General features: G+C 40.8%; 1 protein-coding gene across 1 annotated transcript in view; it reads left to right on the forward strand.

The window, feature by feature from the left end:
- The first annotated feature begins 516 nt into the window (after positions 1–516).
- The window catches only part of PRKD3 (protein kinase D3), a 43,533-nt gene continuing 23,255 nt past the window's right edge, over positions 517–20,794 (forward strand). Inside the window, exons 1-6 of the mRNA XM_058800724.1 lie at positions 517–665; positions 3,374–4,398; positions 13,965–14,103; positions 15,740–15,871; positions 16,556–16,713; positions 18,842–19,031. Of these exons, the coding sequence (XP_058656707.1) occupies positions 4,108–4,398; positions 13,965–14,103; positions 15,740–15,871; positions 16,556–16,713; positions 18,842–19,031 (910 nt within the window). The 5' untranslated portion in view covers positions 517–665; positions 3,374–4,107. The remainder of the gene's footprint in view (positions 666–3,373; positions 4,399–13,964; positions 14,104–15,739; positions 15,872–16,555; positions 16,714–18,841; positions 19,032–20,794) is intronic.

The raw sequence follows: 20,794 nt of genomic DNA on the forward strand, positions 1-20,794 counted from the left end.
CGGGGCTGTGACACACTAGGTCAAGTATTTCCTGTGCAGCGATGGAGGGCCTGCCCGGCCCAGGGGACATCCCCGTCCCGGCAAGGTGAACCGGGAGCGGCGCGGACCGACACATGGGCTGTGGCTGCCCGGCCGGCCGGGGCGGAGCGGGGGAAGGAGCCGCGGTACCGCCAGGTGAGGCGGGCAGGGCGGGGGCTGCCCGAACCCGCGGCCGGCGCTGGCACCGCAGCCGGCGGGTGCGAGCTGGCGCGGACACGGGGCTTTAGCAGGGCTGGAGAGACGAGGCCAGGGCGGCGGCGGGGCGGCAGCTGCAGCTGGGAGCGCAGGGCCCCGCAGCCGGGGCCGTCCTGTTCTAGTCCCGTCCCGCAATAGCGGCTCGGGGCAGCGCCCGCCACGGCCGAGGAAAACTAACGGAAACTCTTTCAGGGAGCCCTGCGCGTGCGCCGCCGCGCGCGCTGAGCCCCCGGCCCGCGCGGGGCACGCCGGGTCTCGTGGTTCGCACAGGCCAAGCGGCCAGCGGCAGGACGCGGTGGCGGGACTACAGCTCCCGGCAGCCCCCGCGGCGCGGTCCCGTCCCGTCCCGGGCGGCTCTGGTGTGTGTGCGGGGAGCCGCGGGGCTGGAGATGCGCGAGTGGCCGCTCCGGCCCGGGGCAGCGGCGCCGCAGGTGAGCGCGGCGGGACCGGGGGCGCCGCCGCCGCCGCTGTGGGCGGGAACCGCCGCGGGGTCGCGGTGTGTGGGGATGTGGGTGTGTGTGTACGGGGGTGGGGGCCGCCGCCGCCACCGCGCCGGGGAAGGGCGGGGGCGGACTCGAAAAGTTCCTGGCGCGGCGGCGGGAGCGGCGCCGAGCCCGGCACGGGCCGTGCCCCGGGGGAGCGCCCGCCGGCCCCGCGGGGGGAAAGCGCCGCGGCGGCAGCTCCGCCCTGGGTGCCCCGGGGTGGGGGTGACGGGCCGAGGCCACATCATCTCCGGAGATGGTGCCGGCGGGGGCGGGTCGCGCAGCGGGGATTTAAACCTGGGAGGGAGGGACGGACGGGCGGCTGCCAGCGCCAGCCCGGACGGGGCTGCGTGACCCGCGGCAGGCAGGACGCGTCCCGCCGGTCCCGCCCGGCAGCCGTGGCGGGGAGTGCCGTCCCTCCCGGTGCGAACGGCCCTGCTGCGTAAGAACCGCGAGTGGAACCGCCTGGAGCGGGACTCGGCGTCCGCGCCTCGCCTCGGATCGGGACGGCAGGGCGGGTGGAGGGCCAGGTGATGGAGAAGCTGCCCGGGAGACGCTTGGTTTGGGGACAGCGGGAACGGGAGGGACAGCGCTTCTGGGCGGGCGCAGGCTGCGAGCCGGGCTGCGGGAGAAGGAGGCAGAGGGACTCCTTCATTGCCCCTGCTCCTGTCTGCTTTGTGAGGTAGAGGGATTTCTTTGCGTAAACAAAATGCAGTATTGTAGTCTGCATGTCAGTTTCAGCATACGCTTATTGATTTGGTGTTCGGAAGAACTGTATCCTCACTAAAAAGTGAACAGTTTCTATGACTTTCCTTTCATAGAAAGATCCATTCTTTCCTATTAAGCAACAAAAATAAACTTTTTCAAAGGCTTGTGTGCAAATACATATGCACACATGCCTTTTGATACATATGGTATCAAGGCTTTGTCAATGCAAATGCATCCTGCCTTTGACAAACATAATTAACGTTCTAATTAGGCAGTTTTAGGTGAGCTTTCACAGGGTGCTTTCACTGTCTTAATTAAACTTGCCTAGCAGACTCATTAATTCTTTCACATCATAAGGCTTTTCTGTTCTCTATTTTGTTGGTTAGGCATTGTTTTTTGTAATTCAAATCCACCCCTAAGGCTTCATATTTGCTGTCTCTGGTATCTGTGAGAGGTGAGGGAGAGGAAAGCAGTAGGTAGAAAACAAGAACAAGTCATGTGCAAGCAAACTTGAAGGCACTGTGAAGCTGCTTTCTTGAGAAAAGTCTTTAAATGTTACTGTTGCTGTCCTTGCTTTTCCTATTTATTGCTTTCATCTGTATCGTGTTTAGCGTGTTCTTTAAGGCGGAAGTTTCTTTTCAGATGTCGTTGCTACAGGTCCAACAAGTCTTCTGTATTTGAAGGCAAGAGTTTCTAGATAACTGTGCTGAAAATCCAAATGTATCAATTTGTTCTCTTACAGTGCCCCTGTTAGGAATTTTGTCACAGTACCGAGAGCTTATTTTCCTGCCAGTACTGCAAACTGTGTATCTCTCTTTCCTTATCTACCTTTCAGAATGCAATGGCAGTGGGGTTTTCACCTATTTGACTGGTAAATACCAGGAGTGCATAGTGTATTAATTGGACTGTTTTAGCTAGTCTCAGCCTTATATCTGGGAAGGACAGCTTCCATTGTGTGCAATAAGATGTGGCATTTCTCTTCTGAAATTTCATTGCAAGAGTAATACACTTTCTGAGTTTTTTTTTTTTTTTTAACTACATAAGGGAAGGAAAAAATATGTGAGCTTACTGATTTTGGTATCCTGTATGGATCAATGCTCCTTAAAAACTGTTAGCAATATGTAGTATCTATGTATTTGGACCACTTTTGCATCCATGGAAAACTTTTCCTGTGGCAGAAGTTGCATGGGGAATTTTGAAATTATTCTTTTCGAGCATTTCAGCTGCTCATTAAATACTTGAAATACTGAACCAGGTAGCATAGCATCTTGTAACAAGCATCTCAAGCCCATGCTTGTGAAATTATTTATTTTCAAAGGTTGTAGCTGACTTGCTTTTTTAATCAGACATGTGAGTATTATTAAATGATTTTTTTCCCAAAGGAACCAACCGATGCACAATTGTAGGCTCTGCATATCTTCCTATAGTTAAGAGTTTGTGCAACTCATTCTTCAGTTTGCTTGAATAACACTATTAAAATGATACCCTGTGAGTACGTGCTGCCACATAGAGTTTGAGTTTTCATCTTGTATTTTTTTTTGACATTTCTGTGCATTTAATGAATTCCCTACCCACCAGCTTCGCAATATAGATGTGCAGAGCAGAGCTGTGTTCTACTGCTCCCTCCCCACGTTTTTGTTGTTTTCCTCCTAAGTGCTAAGGGCTTTGCTCTGTTAAGCCGTCGTTAATTAGAAGTTGTAGTAACATATTGATCATTGCTAGATCTGATTTTTCTTGTGTATCATACCATGGGAAAGCAGTAAAGTTTAATTTACAAATACAAAATGCTTCTAATGTAACACATTTAGTGTTATTAAACCATATTTATTATTAACTTCTTTGAGTAAAAGGAGTTGGTGTCCTGCTGCGTAAAAGTAGAGTGGTTGTGACATGGGTATGTGACTTCATGCATTTCACGTGAAATAACAACTTTATCTTTTCCCCTACAGGCAGAGTACAATGTTTCAAAATGCTGGAGATTATCTGGGTGATGCTACAGATTACATTTAATATGATTGTATCTTCAGACATTCTGCTGCTCCATTTCATGAGCTAAAATATTTTATAAAAATGAAATTGGATATCTTCATTGATCTTCAAGTTCACCGTGTCCTGTGAATTCAGAGAAGACTTTCTGAAGGAGGAATAGATTCATCACATATGTGGACTTCTGTTGTTGCTCAAGGATACACTTGTTTTTCATTGTGAAAGGCTATCTGCATGAAGATGAGTCTTCATTTGAGATATGATCTGTGTAACTAGGTGAACAAGGATCCTTTTAATGAGTTATCAACATCTATTTCAATCTGCTTCTCCGGCTTTTGTTTTTTAATAAAAAATGAAGGACAAGTATAAACAGAAGAGCTGATGTGTTTCTGTGAGGCCTTTATGTAATCCTCTGTGTCTGGATGTGGTGCTAAAGGACAAGCAATCTGCTTTTGATCAGCTGATTGTAACTGCAGAAAGAGAACCTTTAATTTAAAGTAACTTGCAGCTGTAATTATTTTACTCTTTGGCTTGCGCCAAATGAAAGGGAAATTTAAGTTTTACTGGTCAGGAGCATTTTACTGAACTAAGAAAGGGAAACTTACATTATCCTTGTTTTCATTTCAAACCAAGAACCGATAACATTTCACTCAGAATTTGACTGCTAGGGAGATCTCGGCAGACTAAAGCAAGTCAGATGTCAGCAAACGACTCTTCTCCCCCATCCTTACAGAAGTTTTCCCCACCTACGTGTCATGCTGCTGCACCACAGACCCCATCTTTGTCCTCAAGTCCCCAGTCGGGGCTCTCCAGTCGGCTCTCCAATGGCAGTTTCAGTACCCAGAGCCTCACCAACTCCCGAGGCTCCATGCATGGCATCTCCTTCCTTCTGCAGATTGGTCTCACTCGGGAGACTGTCACCATTGAAGCTCAGGACCTGTCCCTCTCTGCTGTTAAAGACCTCGTGTGCTCAATAGTTTACCAGAAGGTATGGTATAATGCTACTGTGTTGTGCTGATGGCAACAGCTGTTTGCTAGCAGGCTGTTTAGTAATAGCAACTGAGATATGCCAAGAGTTTGGTATGGTGGCAAAGATCTATGCTAGCTATTTGCAATTATGCAGAAAGAAATTTTGGTAGCTCTCAAGGGAGAAGCTTTTAATTCAATAGGAGTAAACCCTCCTCTTACTTTCTCACTTGTGAAATCTAGTAAAAGAACATGTAGTTCTAAATTTCCTACATGAATGACTTTTCACAGTATGGGCAGTTTTTTCCTTTTAACAATTGCCACTGATACCTTAGGTTTTTACTACTTGGATCTGTTCTGTTGAAGGGTGTTCTTGGATCTGTATAGCCAGCTGCTGTGACAGGACCAGTTGTGGCTACAGACTTGATACTTGCTGTTCTTTTTGTTTCTGGTTAATAACTAAATATCCCACCAAACAGCTAATAATGTTCTATTATTGTTTTTCTGTATACTGAATACATGTGTTACTCCTATATGTCAATATATTTCTGTTAGGAGAGGGTTGACCGATAAATAAAAGAACCTTGGCACACTTTTCCATTGTGTCTTGGCTACCCTGTTGCAAATGCTGCCTATTTAGGAAGGAAGTAACACTGATCATGTTGGTTTTGCATCCAAATTTTATCTTTATCTTTAGGTTAGGAAGGTTAGATCCTAGGAAGCAGCCTGAATAGAAGTTAACAATATTTCATAAAGTAAGAAATAATTGCTGTTTTCCATCAAGGTCAGGGAATTATCTCCATGTCTTTCATTGTTGAGATAGTGGTGATATTTATCATTGATTAGTGTTATTATATAATTCTTTTTCACCTAATAGCCTGAAAAAATGTAAGTGCATGATATGTTATTTGTATATGTTGTTTATCTTTTTTCCCCATCTCATAACTTACTGCATATTTTTCATATAATATATTTCATATCTTTTGTATTTTTACAAACTAGTCGACAAACAAGCCAATTTCATAATAACTTCCAAAATATAATTCAGCATCTTAGTTCCTTTCTGAAGAGATGAGTTATTTGGGTCAACTTCTTTTTTCCCTGTACCATGCATGTTAGATGTACCTTTATGCAGCCATTTTAGGGGCTGCTTTTTCTCTCTATATCCTTCTCTTTACATCTGCATATTTCCTGTCTTTTATCTTAAAGTAAGATGAAAACAAGTACATTCACACTTATTTTTCTTTTTTCCTTTCTGTTTTTTTCAGCAGGCTCAGCTAAAATTTTAACGTGAGGTCTTCTTATAGCTCTAAGTTCTTACACGCTAAGCCTAATCTACTGCAAAACTGATGAGGATTTCATGATTGGTTTTCCTTTTGTCTGGCTTTGCTGCAGTTTCTGCTCTCCTGCAGCTGATGCTACCAGAAAGTGACTGCTCAGTGAAAGCACAGGCAGCAAACTGATCAGGAAACAACCTCATGTGTGGTGGATTCATCTTTCATAAGTAGTTTTGCAGCTAGTGCACGAGTGGCAGTATTCTCCCTGTACTCTATTTGACAGCAGTATGTCCTACTTTGACTTTTTTTCTCTTAGATCTGGTGACTGTTCAATGTTCTTGGATTAGTGGATACCTGATGTGAGAATTGCAAACTGCATTCTTGTCGGTAATTGTGTGAATGGTTGCTGCTTTTTTCCAGTTAAAAGCTTTGAACCTGCTGGGTATGCTGTTGAGATTCAACAGTGTTAAAGCTTCCCTTTCCTCTGGTATTCCACAGCTTGCTTAAAGTGTTTTGTCCTGACTGCAGGGTACTGTGATAGTTCTGTACTCAACAGTATCTACTTACTGTGACATTTCTTTAATGAATTAGGAGAAATACCTTTTCTTTTTTTTTACTTGGAATAGTAATTGATAGCTTTTCTTCTTATTTGACTGTTATTGTTACTAGAGTTAAACAGATGTTTCCTTACTTAACAGTCACATTTCAGGTTTGTATTCCTGTACATAATCTGGAACAAAAAAACTGAGGAGTCCTTCTTTGCTTACTTGGGAGCTTAAACCACCTGCCTTACTGTATTTGAGGCTACAATTGCAGTATCAAAAATGTTGGTTAGGGCTCTGCTTTTCTGTGTTTCCTGCTTCAGACACTGGTGTTCAGTGTAGCTTGTTCAGGTTTTGCTGAAGGGTAATTAGAAGCGGCATCAGCAGAACTGAAACTAGAGATGTGTCTGCAAAGAGAGTGAGATGAGTAATGCAAATATTTGGTGTGTCTCTTAGCTCTCATACAGATGTTCTGAGTATCAGGAGATGTTTTTTCTTTTTAAGTGTTTTTCTTCAATTTTTTTCAAGTGTAAAGTTAAGTTTGGGGGTTACTGTGTTAGGGTTGTTTTGTACTGGAATGGTTAATAGAACTCCTCAGAAAATCCAAACTTTTGACTTTATAGGGATGCTTAAAAAAATTCTTGCTTATGGTCTCCAGTACATTCATGGTCTTCTCTGTTCATTCCTTATCTAGGGTGCTCTGTATTAAAGGATCAGACATACAGTTCTCAGGGGCAGTCTGAGGAGGAGCATAAGCTGGACACATATGGCTGCTGGAGCAGAGGGACAGTGTTTAGAAGCAGAAAAACTTGTAGCAGGTAGACAGTGTGTGTCCTTGCACAGTAGTCAGATATTGCAGAGGCAAGTTCTTAATCCTGTTCTGTGTTTGAATGCTGTCTCTTCATTCCTCACATGAAGTAGAACAAAGGAATTACTGACTTAAAACTAGAAACTTACATGTGGTGATGTTCCACTGCCTGCAGACTGAGAGTTATGTTGGACAGCATGCTCTAAGTGCTGTATTCTAGTTCACCTAATTTTATTCTGGTTTGAGCTATAAATGAAAAACATTTGATTACTGCAGCTAAAAGTGTAACTTGAGTTATTACTTGTATAGTATCAATACCTGCAAGATTTGTTGTAACTTTTTCAGTAAATTTATGAGTCTTTACTTTCATGTTTCTGCAACTTCTCTATCTTTTTTGGACCTGTCCTTCATCGTTTTCACTTTCAGTCATACTCGGCATTCTCCTTCTCTGTATATATTTCCTCTGATGGCTTTGTTATATTTTGCTCTGAAACAGACCAACTGCTCCTCTACCTTAGAATGTTTCCCTGAAATTCTCATGATCCTTTGACTGTTGCATTCTTTTTGATTGAGTACTGATACTTTACCTATGTAATCTGTTTCTTATTCTTCCTGCCTAGTTTTTCTAGAACAGTTTTTTTATTGAACCCATCCAAAGTCACCATTTAGCAAAATCAAAGTGCTGTTTCTTATGTCTTGCTGATTAGATTCTGCTTCTGTATTTTCATTACATTACAAGGATCATATTGCAATCCATCCGTATTACAGATGGATTTCTACAGCTCTTGCAGTAACAACTTGAGCGTAATAAATAAGTAACAGAACTGCAACCAGTGTTCTGGGTTTTTCTCCAGGTTAAGCTTGTGATAGTTCATGGTGTTTTTTTAAAGGCTCTAAAATGAATGCAAATCATCTCTTCTGTTCAGATGTGCTCAAATATGTTTTCCTCCTACTGCTCTGCCTTCTTGACTTGTCAACTCTTTTCTTCATATGAGCTAAAGAATGCAGAGAATTAGCAAGAGTTGAGGCATGAGAAGCAAACATGCTTTTTGAGAAGGTGGGAGCTGGGGAATTACTGGTGGCACAGAGGGTGTTACATGGGGGGCAGATTAGCATTTCCAGCATGGTGATAGTTTGTATGCCTGAAAACCTAGCCAAGCAGTAGTCCAAGTATGTCTGTACTGAGGCATCTGGTGAGGGAAGGATCTTCTGCAACATGTTTGAAGCTAATCATCTGTGTGATAATGTCATTTGGCACATGATTCTAAAGAGTGGGAGTGAATAGCTGGGTAGGGATGCAGGATAATAGAATGGATGACTTCAGTGAATGGAGAGACTTTCTAATGGTGTTTTGGACCATTAGACTTTGGAATTAACTTTCAGTGGTTTGAAGCATTTGTTTTGAGTTATGACGGGTCATGAGATATTGGACCTTGAAACAATATCCGCCTACACTTTTCCCTAGTGAGAATTTTTGGCGACTAGTCCAGAACTTTGCAAAGTAACTCCTGGAACTTGAAGTAAAGGGAGTTTTCAGTTACTGCCAAGATAGAAAGAAGCCTCAGTTGTATTTCGCTCAGAGTACTGACTGCTGTATGTTGGTTGAGTTCTTCTGGATAAAAAAAGACAATGTAGTGCACTCTCAATTAAAGCTAGCTATGCTGTAATCCTTACAGTATGAGTATGCTAGATAACACCAATGATTTTTCCTCAGTGTAATTGTAATATTGCACTAGTTGTGTTATTTGTGCTAGTATCACCAAGTATTAATAATGACATATATTCTTGATATAAGTTGATGATATTGTTGTACCAGAGATTAATTTTGGCACAGTCTAGTGCATATGTATACTTCCCACAAGTGATTTCCTGTCACTAGATGCTCTTTTGGAACTGTTAAAACTGGGAACAGTCATGTTTTTGCTTTTAGGAAACTTAGTAATACTGGGATTAGCAGTTTGTATGTTCTGAGTAACTGTGCAGATACATTAGGCTTTTGTGCAGGAAAGTAATGGCTGTATAATCCCATAAGATAAAACAGGCTGTAAAAAATTCTGCTTTGAGTTTGTTTTCAAGTTTACATTATGAGCTCTTAACACTTCAAACGAACTGGGTAATGTTCTTCCTTAACAGCTTCGTGTAACTGAGCATAAAGAAAGCTATAAAAGCTGTACTTTGCTGCAGTACAAGAGAGAAGAATTTGGTAGTGTACAACTTGAATGTAGTTCAACTATTGAACATAGTTTAAGCTTTGTGTAAAAATTCTGTTAGAAGATCCCACTTGAAATGAAACCCCTGTTAATCGATGAGGTTATTCTTGGCCAGCAGTGTGCACTGAGCCTTCTGGCCAAGGTGCTAGTGAGGAATGCTGCATTCCCGAGTGGGCTGGGAGCGGAAGAGAGAGCAGGCGCCGCATGCCGGGAAGGAGCCAAGCTGCTTGGTCGGAGCTGATTGCTCCCTGCATCCAGGCCCGGCCAAGTGCCTTACACAGGGCTCTGCTGGGCCACCTGCAGCTCATCAGAGCCGGCCACGGGCAGGGCAGCCAGCCAGCGCTTCCATGGCTTGGGTGCACGGGGCTGCAGTGGGGGCAGAGGAGAGGAATCTGAGCCACAGTGTGTGGAATGGAGTTGGGAGGCAGGCATCTTCCCCGTAAGTGGGAATTTTTTTTTTTTGGTGGGGTTGGGGGGGGAAGTGTGCAAGGAAAGAGCAGGATTAGTTCATTGAACTTCAAACATTTTGTGAGGTATGATTGAATTTGGAGGCTGCTGCAGCTCTGTCCCTATGTGCAGCTACAGACAACAAGACTGACCACGTATTCCTGATAGACACTAGCATTTGGATGCAGGTGTACAGCACATACATGTGTATGCACAGATCCAAACAGATCAACAGTGTTGGTGTCTGTGAGCCTTCATGTAAGCACAAACAGCACCAGTGGTCCTATGCTGTATCAGTCTCTGGTGGTTCAGGATAGAGGTCTGGTAGTGGCGAAAAATGTACAGACACGTACTCCCTCACCAACCAGTAAAAAAATAGCAACAAACAAAGGTGGGTGTCTCCAGCAGCTGGCTTCAAGCACTCTCTGCTACTTCAGTAGCTGCTAGATCTTGGTCTTTTCAGTTGCTGACACCTGGATATTCAAACTCTTGATTTCACTGATCTCTGCAGTCACTGAGATTGCAGGGTCCTCTTGCTCTGATTGCTGGCAGTCAGACCCCCCATACACACACATGGGCTCAGAATGAGAGAAAATCATTCAGGAAAATAGCTAGAAATTGAATTTAATGAAAATAGAGGACGGGTGGTGCTGATGATGCACAGGGCATGATCAGACAATTGTTCTAACCAACCCCTGTTTACAGATGACCAGCCTCTTTTATCTTCTTATCCCTCAGTTTTTTCCCACGTTTATTCCTCCCTGAATCACCTCTTTCCTTGCCTTTGTTGCCTTCTGTAAACATTCTATAGGTATTGTACAATCCTAATTTCCCAGCATTTTACAATCTGTACCATACCATTGGACAGCAACCACTGTCAGGCCAAAAGGTGTTCTGGTGTTGACTTGCCTGATCAGTGTATGTGTGGAAACCGGGTCTGAGGATGTCCTGTGCAGGCCAGGGTATCTTTTCCCTGGAGTTCTTTATTTGGGTTCCTACCTGCCCTTCTTTCTCTGTGCTCCCCTGGCTTGTGGAGATGGGCCTGATGGTTCCTGTGAAGGGTCTGGGAGGTCCTGGGCAGGGTGTTGGTGGCCCCCACCTGCATTTTTCCTCTGTGCTGCTTTGTGGATGTGCAGACAAGCACCTCACAAGCAGGACAGGTAAAGGAGCTGCTGAGGTTCCTCAACTACTGCCTGTCCCTCTTAAGGATTCAGGAAAACCTCCTAGCAACTGAAGCTCCATGCTAATGAACAGGCTGGGTCTCTTCTCATCCTTTTAGCTTTTGTAATTATTATTTCAGAAATGGACATCAGGCATGCACAATGCCTAGAAAAATGTGTCCTGGTGTAGTCTTGTCACATGCTATAGAAATGCTATGCAGAGGCTGTGCTTAGTGAGAGAACTCTTGTACTCCATCCTAGTATAGATTATTCCCTTGATGGTTGTGAGCTTGTGATTCTGCATCATAGTCTAGAAGCCAATGATAAAGCTCAAGTTTGGAAGTGGAAGAAATACCTTTTAAGGAGGTTAAATGTTAGAGTTACAAAACTAGACAATTTTTCACAGTCACTTTTATGTGTATGTATATTGGTTTTGGAAGAAAAGGGCAGTAAAGCATATGATGTCAATAAGAAAAGCATTCATGATACACAGCTTAAAAGGTCAATTTAATTAATGGAAAACCAAATGAGGGTGTTGATATCAACAGTTCTAACAATCTGTAATTGATGATTTTGCTTTTTTTCCTAATATTTCTACTCCATAGAAATTAATTTTGCCTTTGGAATTTATTTGAAAGGCAAAATCATAGTTATGGGTATAATAATGTTATTTACAAACTTTGGATTAATGATGGTGCTGCTTTCTAAGGGATGTAATGTCTCATATTTTTAATTATTAAACTTGCTGTCACAAAGAGGACTTCAGTGTTCATCTGTAACTTTAGTTTATTTTGCCAGCTAATGCTTTTCAGTAATGAAAATTAGTGTAGTATGTTTAAAACATTTTAATAAATCCAAGATTTGTACATGAGAATGGGTAAGTGGCACATAGGCAGAGTATATTTTGTCATAGCAATTAAGATAAGTGCTGCTCGGCAGGTGATTATGTGACCTCTGGTTACTGAGGTGGAGGATTATGTGTAGGGATGTTCTGGCAGCTGCATAACAGGGTTATGGTCTTAAAGAGTGGAAAAAAAAATTAAAGAGAAAGACATATCTTTATCAAAAGAAGGAGACTTAAACCTGTAAAATATCTTGGAGGCTTCCTTAAAATCTGTGGTTTGTAGGTGGTTCTGTGAACTTAATATGAAGAGACAATAGTTCACGTGATTGCCTGAGTCATGAATTGTCCCTCCTGGCAGCTGAAATTATTATTGGTGTTATTAAAATGTGTCATGTGTATCTGTAGGCAGATATATACTGTTGTAATATTGATTTTATATCCCTTTTGTTAGAATTAAGTTCTTCAGCAGTATAATGCAATTAACAGAAGTTAACAGTGTACCAAGGAATAGACATCACAGCACTTATTTTAATTATGTTATAATATCTTGTTTTCTGTCAATCAAGGCACAGTGGGATTTTGGGTTAGAGCTTAAAGTAAGTTTATGATGTGGTTTCAGTTATGAAGAAATGTCAGTTTCCTTGGAAGAATTACTAGTGACTGCATCTTTGTGTGTTCAGAATATAAAGTCAAGTCCTGTGCGTACTTGCAGAGATACTGATATACATATTTGGGCAGCACAGCTAATTCTTGCTTTGTATGTTCTTTCCTATTACAAATGATCTTTGGGCAATTGGAAAAATGCAATTTTTAGTATATTCTTGGATATTTGCTATTTTACATAGGAAGCCTGAGAGTGAGTTGAGAGACAGAGGAAGCAGCTGGCTGCTTTGGCATCGGCCCAGTAAATCAGTTTCTTCTTGCTGTGGACTGAATACCTCTGTGTCAGTATAAATTTGTCAGCTCTGTCTTTTGCTTTTGCAAGGGTTAAATTGTACAAATTCTGTGTCTCTTAGTGACTGTCCAAGGTAGATAGCTGCTTTCTGGAGCAAGGACTTCCTCAGTGTTAAGTGTCATGTAATTATGTAGTGCATACACACCAAAACAGAGAAGACTAACTTGGTATTTCAGATAAAATTGCTGCTGTAAAGAAGACATTATTTTTTTCTCTGAATGAGAAGAAAGTGTGAAAACAATGGGCACAATAGATATGATACCTTCATTATGTATTTGATTTGGTAGAACAAATCTTAGTTAATTACAATTAATATACCACAAGCTTCATGCAGTTTAGATACTATTGACTGTGCAACACATAGATTACTAACTTGTTTCCTCATTAATTAAAAGTATCTTCTGAGCTTTTCCATATTTTTTCCCACACTTTTCCTGTTTTGATCTGCGTGTGTGTTCCCACCTCACGTTTGAATTCTAGTTTAAACCAAAAGGTCAAAGGAGCTGCTTGAATGCTGCTCATTCCTCTCCAGGGTCTGTTCCTCCTCGTTTCCCCATGAACTGTTTACTTTTAAGCTTTTCATTTTAACAAGTTTTCATTTTAAGAAGTTTTACTCATGCTTAACAGTGTTTTGAAGATAAGGAAAACAAAAAATGAGAAAGCTTTCAATGAGTAGGGAAAATACAGAATGAGAAAGCTTTTTTTCAGTGATGTATCATGGAAAAGTGGCATGTTATTTAGCGTATCTGTTTCCTGTATGGATTTTTTTCCTGTCCTTGTGAGGATTTGAGTTTTTCTTTTCACAGAATCACCGAAAATGAGTAATGTTAGAAGGGATCACTGGAGGTCATAGAGTCCAACTTGCCTGCTGAGCATATGCTCCTCTGCAGCATATTACTCAGGATTACTCATATCTGTTGATCTAAACTGTTGTAGAACAATGGTATGGAGCTTCTTAACTGGCTTGCTGCTCAAGAAAAGTGCAGCAGGTGCTGCTGGAGTGGCTCGAGCTAAATACCTGCCTGACCAGAATACCTGTGAGGATTATAGGTGGTGGTATCCAAGTTAAAAGTCTGCATTGGCTTTTATGTGCCAGACTGATTATGCTGGTCTGAGAGATTAAAAACTCCAATAAACAAAAACTTTAACACTTCTTTTTTTCAGGTTAAAAAAGAAAAAAAATTAGAAATTTTCAGAAAATGCTTTGTTTCCTCAAAAATAGGCAGATTTATTTTGTTGTCATGACACATTTACAACTCTTGAGTTCTGTAGCTGTTATTAAAAACATTGATGTATAGGATTATCAAAGAGCATGTATTAATTTAGAGTTTGATTTCTATTGCAGTTCCCAGAGTGTGGTTTCTTTGGCATGTATGACAAAATTCTCCTGTTCCGCCATGACCTGAACTCAGATAATATTTTGCAACGAATTACATCAGCAGAAGAGATACATGAGGGAGATCTTGTTGAGGTTGTACTCTCTGGTAGGTATTATTGTAGCAGTGGAACAACTCTTTGTTCAGTAGATTAAAAGAAATTAGGACTTCATGGAGCATTATTTTCATGTCTGCCTTGAGCTTTTTCACTTTAGGCAATATACTTTGGGGTAGAGGTTTCTGAGAAAGTCCAAGTGTCTCTGATGCTTCAGCACTCAGTTTTGTTATTTTTCATTGTTCTGTTTTAATCTTCTTCAGGTTTATTATTAAAAATAAATCTGAATTATACAAATGAGAATTTATAAGTATAATAATACCAGTTTTTCATTTTTGTGATTGTTTAAGGTGAAATGCAGGTAGGATTCAGAATTTGTTCTTCCAAGTTGTGGGTTTTCTTTTGCTTATATCTGTCTTTTTGTTCTGTAGTTTTTGCTATTGATGGCTTATGCTGTCATAAGACTTCATATAAATGTTGTTGCTGAATCATACCTATAAAAACAGGCTCTTACAGGTTATTGTAGTTCTTAAAAATGGTTTCTTTGAACATTATAGTCCTTAGAGTGGTGGTTATTAACCAATAATGAGGACAAAATAACCCCAGCCCTGGTTGTCATTGTATGTGTTTGATCAATACTTCATCAAATTCAATCAAAAGTCAGCTGTAGTTAAACTACAAGTAAAAGCTGGACTAGTGTTGAGCAGTTTTTCAAGTCCTTGAGGATAAAGTGACAAACTGAGACTATATATTAGGAGAGACCTCTTGACTGTCATGAGCTTAGATTTGTAAGCTTGGTCAATAAAGTATGAATTTGATAGCTGTAAGTAAGGCTGAGTATTTCAGGGCATGTCTGAACTGTTCAGTAATTGATCATCTTATTTTGAACTTTTCATTGCTTCTGATGAATAGCATATTTGGAAAATTTGTTGTGTGACTCTTGGCAGTCTCTGACAGTTTCCTTACAGACAGACAGACCACCCGAAACTGGGGCATTTTGAAGATATGTAAATCTCTTTCAGTAGGATTTTAAAAATAAGATCTGAATAGGGAGTGTTAGTATGTATCTGGTAAAAAACCAGTAGCCATCAGGACAAGGCAATCTTGATGTAAAATACCTTTTTTTTTTTTTTTTTCTTTCCCTCAAAGATACAAAACAAAAGAAATTGAAATATATCTACACTTATTTAGGGAAAATAATATTTCAGTGTTCTGTGGAAACTTTATCCACAGTTCTTTTTTGATACACTGAGTTGAATCTAATAAGCTTTTACTACAGAAGTACTTTAGAAGATAAAAATCTATTTTTAGAACTGTCTTTTTTTGAAAATTTTGTAGGTTACAGAACAGCTTGAAAATTAAATTGTTCTTTAAAACATTTACTGTTGCTTTTAGCAAAGCTTGTTCTACCTGCCTTCAACTTAGTGAAGTTTTCAACCGAGTGATTCATACTTTTGATTAGTTGGGAACATTAGCCTACAGAGTTCAGGGGATATTTTTCCTCAATAAAAATGTTTATTGAGAACTATGTAGTCTCCTGAATGCATATTTAAATGACATACTGTAAAATGCTGATTTCTAAATATCTTGTAAGCATTCTTTAAATTAGCCTTTTAAAAAACATATTCTTTCCATAAATCCTTGTTGATCCTGTGACAAGAGTTATAACTTACTGCAATTTTTTTAAAGCTTTGGCTACAGTTGAAGATTTCCAGATCCGTCCTCATGCACTTTATGTGCATTCCTACAAGGCTCCTACTTTTTGTGACTACTGCGGAGAGATGCTTTGGGGTTTGGTACGACAAGGATTAAAATGTGAGGGTAAGTCAGTCTGTGATATGTAGTGTGTTTGTGTGTGTATATCTATATGAGATGAGGAAGAAGAAGTTGTATTGTGTTTGGTATGTTACTAAGTGATAAATACAGTATTTCCTACCTGGAAGGGTTTGTGCATTGGAAAACTGAAGTTCTGATCTTGGCATTAATGCAAACTTGGGCTAATGCATGACCTTGGGCTAATGACTTAAGAAATGTTGTTTCCCACTCTGAATAAAATAGCTAGCTTACAACCTTGTGTTCTTTCCACAAGGAACACGTAGTTTGGAGAGACTCCCAAAGGGGAATCCCTTTCCTTATGGCTTTCATCCAGCTGGCTGTGGAGCACTCTGCAGCCTGCTGTCAGGTACTAACACTGCCTTCTCACTGAATTCTTCTTGCTTCTTGTGCTCCAAAGTGAGGGAGTGATGAAAGCCTCTTGGTGCTGGGAGATCAGCTGCTTCCAAGTGTTAGACCTTGTTACTAGAACTGGGCTTACTGGAGAAAAAGCTGTTTTTGTGAATCACATCAAGAACAATAAATCTGAGAATTTGACACAACAATCTATTTCTGCCTTTGCCATTGTCCTGGGTCATCTTTTTAAAACTCGTTTATCAAAATATTAGTACTGTGGTTTTTTTTTTCTTTGAATGTTGGGAGGTTTTTTGAATAAACAAACTCCTCTTCCAGGTTGTGGGTTAAACTACCATAAGCGATGTGCCTTCAAGATTCCGAACAACTGCAGTGGAGTGAGGAAGAGGCGCCTGTCTAATGTGTCTTTGCCAGGAGCAGGGCTTTCAGTTCCAAGGCCAGCACAAGCTGAACACACATCCTCTGCCTCTGAAGAAGTATGTAATGTGAAAGAAGAAACAATTTCTGGTTTAAATTCTTTAACCTCTGAAGAACTAGATAGTGTTTTAAGTGGCTCATGATGAGTATGTGGGAGTCAAACTTAACCATTATGATCAGTTTTAGTGAATTTTAAAATACAGTGATTCTTAGACTTTGACACTTAGTGCTTATTATTACTGTGAGAGATACAACAGGAAATAAATTTGTTATTGGCCTTTCACTCATGGTTATATGAAATCCTGAGAACTTTGGCTTCTAGTAATACAGATTAGTTCTGTAATTATTGTATCAGCATAGATTAGTTTCTTGGCCAATGCAGTACAAATTGTAAGCTTTTATACTGGGGAAGAGTGTTCCCAATCTGCTGTTAAGCTTTTCACAGAGTTAATCCAAAAAACCCCAAACCCTATCTAGGAGGGTGTATGAGATGAAAGGCTTACAGTAAAAACAGACATCCATAGTAGTTCCTTGTTGTGATGATTGCTGAGAGGTTATCAATTACATAACAAATATCAATTATCAAGTATATCCCAACTATATTGGGATCATGAGGCAGGAGAGGCAAGGATTAGATCCATTTGTTTGTGCCTTAGGCTTTTCTAGTAATCTGTTGCTTTACACTATAACTATTCTTACCACAATTTAAATTACAAATCATATAGTCTACTTCAAGAACATTATTTTTTTTAGCTAGAGGCTATGAAAGCTTAGTCTTGAGTAATGAAAAATATTTATTTTGATGTTTATGACTACTGGTAAGATTCACTCAGTGAACATAGAATTGTAAGCATTTATCACATAATTTAACTTTATGATTTCTGTGTGCATGTTTAGTACTTTTTTGATACCTCTTAATTTTACTCAATGCTTCTTCTGTTTTAATTGAAGTTTTTCTTTTAACTTAATTTCAAAAATTTTTTTTGAGGGGGTTTATTTTCTAAGTAATTTTTTAATTTTCTAAGCAGTTTTGCCTAATTTAGTAAGCTATCCAGCATGCTATACCTTGCTTCTAAAAACTAATAGCTTGAGGTAGTGATTGCAATTTGGTCTGCCTGCCTCCAGTGCTTTCTGTTTTACCTTCTATATGGAGGCTTGTATGTGCTGTATGCACCTTGTCAGGTTGCTCAAAAAATGAATGTTGTGAGTGAATTTCTAGCATTTTATCTTCTGTGGAAATAAAGGTTCATACATAACTTCCTGCTTTCTGTAAGACTTTTCCATCTGGTATTTTCATGGTTTTGTTTTACAATACCAGAATGTCCTCTTAAAGCTTTTGGCCAGGTTGCTTTCTTGTCTGGTCCCTTTTGGAGCCAACACCTCCCTTACAGCCCCACTGACATTTTTTTCATCCACCAGGACCCCCAAGTCCTTCCCAACAGGGCTGACACCAGCCCCCAGCCTGTGTTGATACAGGGGGTGACCCAACTCAGGCGCAGTGCCAGCACTTGGCCTTGTTGAGCCGCAGAAGTTTCACATGGACCCACTTCTCAAGCTTATCCAGGTCCAGCTGGATGGCATCACATCCCTCCAGTGTGCCAGCTGGGTGGCATCCACAAACATGCTGAGGGTGCACTCACTCCCACTGTCTGTCATTGATGAAGACATTTAATAGCTGTGGTCCCAGTATCAGCTCTGAGGGACGCCACTTGTCACTGATGTCTGTCAGGACGCTGAGACATTGACCACTCCCCTCTGGATGTGACCATTTAGTCAATTCCTTATTCTTCTAAAGGTCTGCCCATTGAATCCATCTCTCCACTTTAGAGTGAAGGATGTTGTGGTGACTGTGTCAAAGGCTTTACAGAATTCCAGATAAATGACACCTATAGCCCTTTTATTGTCCACTGGGATGGAGTCACTCCATCATGGAAGGCTGCTGGCTGTCCCAAATCACTTCCTCCCTTCATGTGCTTTAGCATAGCTTCTAGTAGGATCTCTGTGATCTTCCCAGATACAGAGGGAAGCCTGAAAGGTCAGTGGTTCTGAGGGTTGCCCATTCTGCCCTTTTTAAAAATGGGTGCAGTTTTTGCCTTTTTCCAGTTCACCTGACTGCTGTGACTTTTCAAAGCAGTCATGGCAGTAGAGCTGTTCTGGTGCAAATGATGTATTCCTTCTTTATTGCAGCGTTGCTGCCCAGAGCCTAGTAAGAGGATTCCCTCTTGGAGTGGCCGCCCCATCTGGATGGATAAGATGGTGCTGTGCAGAGTGAAGGTCCCACACACCTTTGCTGTTCACTCTTACACTCGTCCCACCATCTGCCAGTACTGCAAACGGCTGCTGAAGGGCCTCTTTCGCCAAGGAATGCAGTGTAAAGGTAAACCTTGCATTTGCTGCTGCAGCAGTACATTTCAGTAAAGGTCTTGTATTTAAAACTGTTTGATGACTGTATACTGCAAACATGTAAGTTTTGAAAAATTGCATAATTTTCAGAAGATCACAGCAGCCCTCATTTTCATTGTTGTAAGCTGTGCATTGTACATTTTTCTGAAAAATAAGATTTAATTGTGTAGATTGAAAACACTGTAATTCTAGGAGGATAATTATGAATTAATAAAAATGGGAAATGCTTCCTTTTTTCAATATCTGTATTCTAGACCGATCACTAAGGAATCTGTGAGTTTTCATTGTATTTTAGTACAGGATACTGATTATTACCTTTTGGAGATAGGTGCCTGTGCTGAACTTGCATGGTTTTTATGTAGCAAATGTTAACATGCATGGCTTCAGTTCTCAGACCCTTCCATATGGTTCCTAGGGTGTAACTAATGTGATCTCCTTCTGGCTTTTTATTACTAGTTAGTGCAGATCTGTTGGCTTTGTTGCAGGAAACAAAAGTCTAGTAATGAATCATAAACATTAATATGGAAAGGAGTTTCCATTTCTCTCATGTGAATTTGTCAAACAGGAGTATCGAAGGTCAGCTTTTTGATAGAGGTCACTTAATACATTTTCAGTTTGCTTTATTAGAGGAGAGAAACTATTGTAAGTTTACAGCTGTGTTAACCTTTTTTTTTTTGACTGGTAATAGTGCTGTCTCATGTGAGTAAGGAAGTAGTTTTATTTTTCATTTCTGTTGTTATTTGCTGTCTTTGTAGTCCGTTTGAAGTCTGCATCCTGAACTGGTTTTGATATTTTTTCCAGTCAGTGTGTCTCTTGGATACACATGATACAGAAATAATGAAGCCTGAAAAAGATGCCTTGTGGTTTTAACATACAGATGCTGCTGGCCATATACAGCATATGACTGTATCCAGCTGAACAAATGGGGCTACCACATCAGTTTCAGGGAATTGAATGGCACTGGATAAAAATATTATTTGTATGCATGTTGTAAGCATTTATGCATGGAAAATGAGCCTAGAGAAATGCCATGTATATGTGCAGGACAGAAATAAGTGTCTTTGTAGGCCTCCATTTATGCAATAGGATCCTATACTTATTTTTGATATATCAGGAACTGATATCAAGCAGTTCAAATTTTTTCATACTGACTTTTCTTACAGATTCTTAAGGTTTCCCACCAACTTTCTTGTGCACATTCACAAAGCTTGGGGGTCTTCTAGTAGTTTTATGTTTCTGATTACCCGTAAGAGCCCTGGATTTCTTGATTTAATTCATTGCTATTTGGGCTCTGAGGATGATGTTTGAGATGCTAAGGCTGTGTTTGTGGTAATAAATTAAATGTGCCCAGAAACATTCCCGGACACTGAGGTCAGCTGGGACAGAATGACCGTGTTCATGAACAAATTTTCTTAGCATCCCAGCCTGGGTGGCTCTTGTGCAGACTGTCTGGAGCAATTTCATAGGATGCTCTGGTTTATGAGCTAGACCTTGGAACTGTTTGAGATTATGCTAATGCTGTGGGCCAAAAGCTTGCTAGGGGATGTTTGTAGCTATTTACTAGACTAGAGAATTGCATGGCAGTACCCAGGAATGTTTCTGAATATAGTTTAATTTTTTAGGATAGATTCAGTCTTCTAGTTTCATGACAGGATTTGAAATGTCTCTGTTTCTTCCAGCCTTCTTTAAAGTAGTGAAGTAATTGTATTTCATAATATGAACTGAAGCCATGGCTGT

Source organism: Ammospiza caudacuta, chromosome 3, assembly GCF_027887145.1.
Source record: "Ammospiza caudacuta isolate bAmmCau1 chromosome 3, bAmmCau1.pri, whole genome shotgun sequence".
In the NCBI taxonomy this organism is placed as follows: domain Eukaryota; kingdom Metazoa; phylum Chordata; class Aves; order Passeriformes; family Passerellidae; genus Ammospiza; species Ammospiza caudacuta.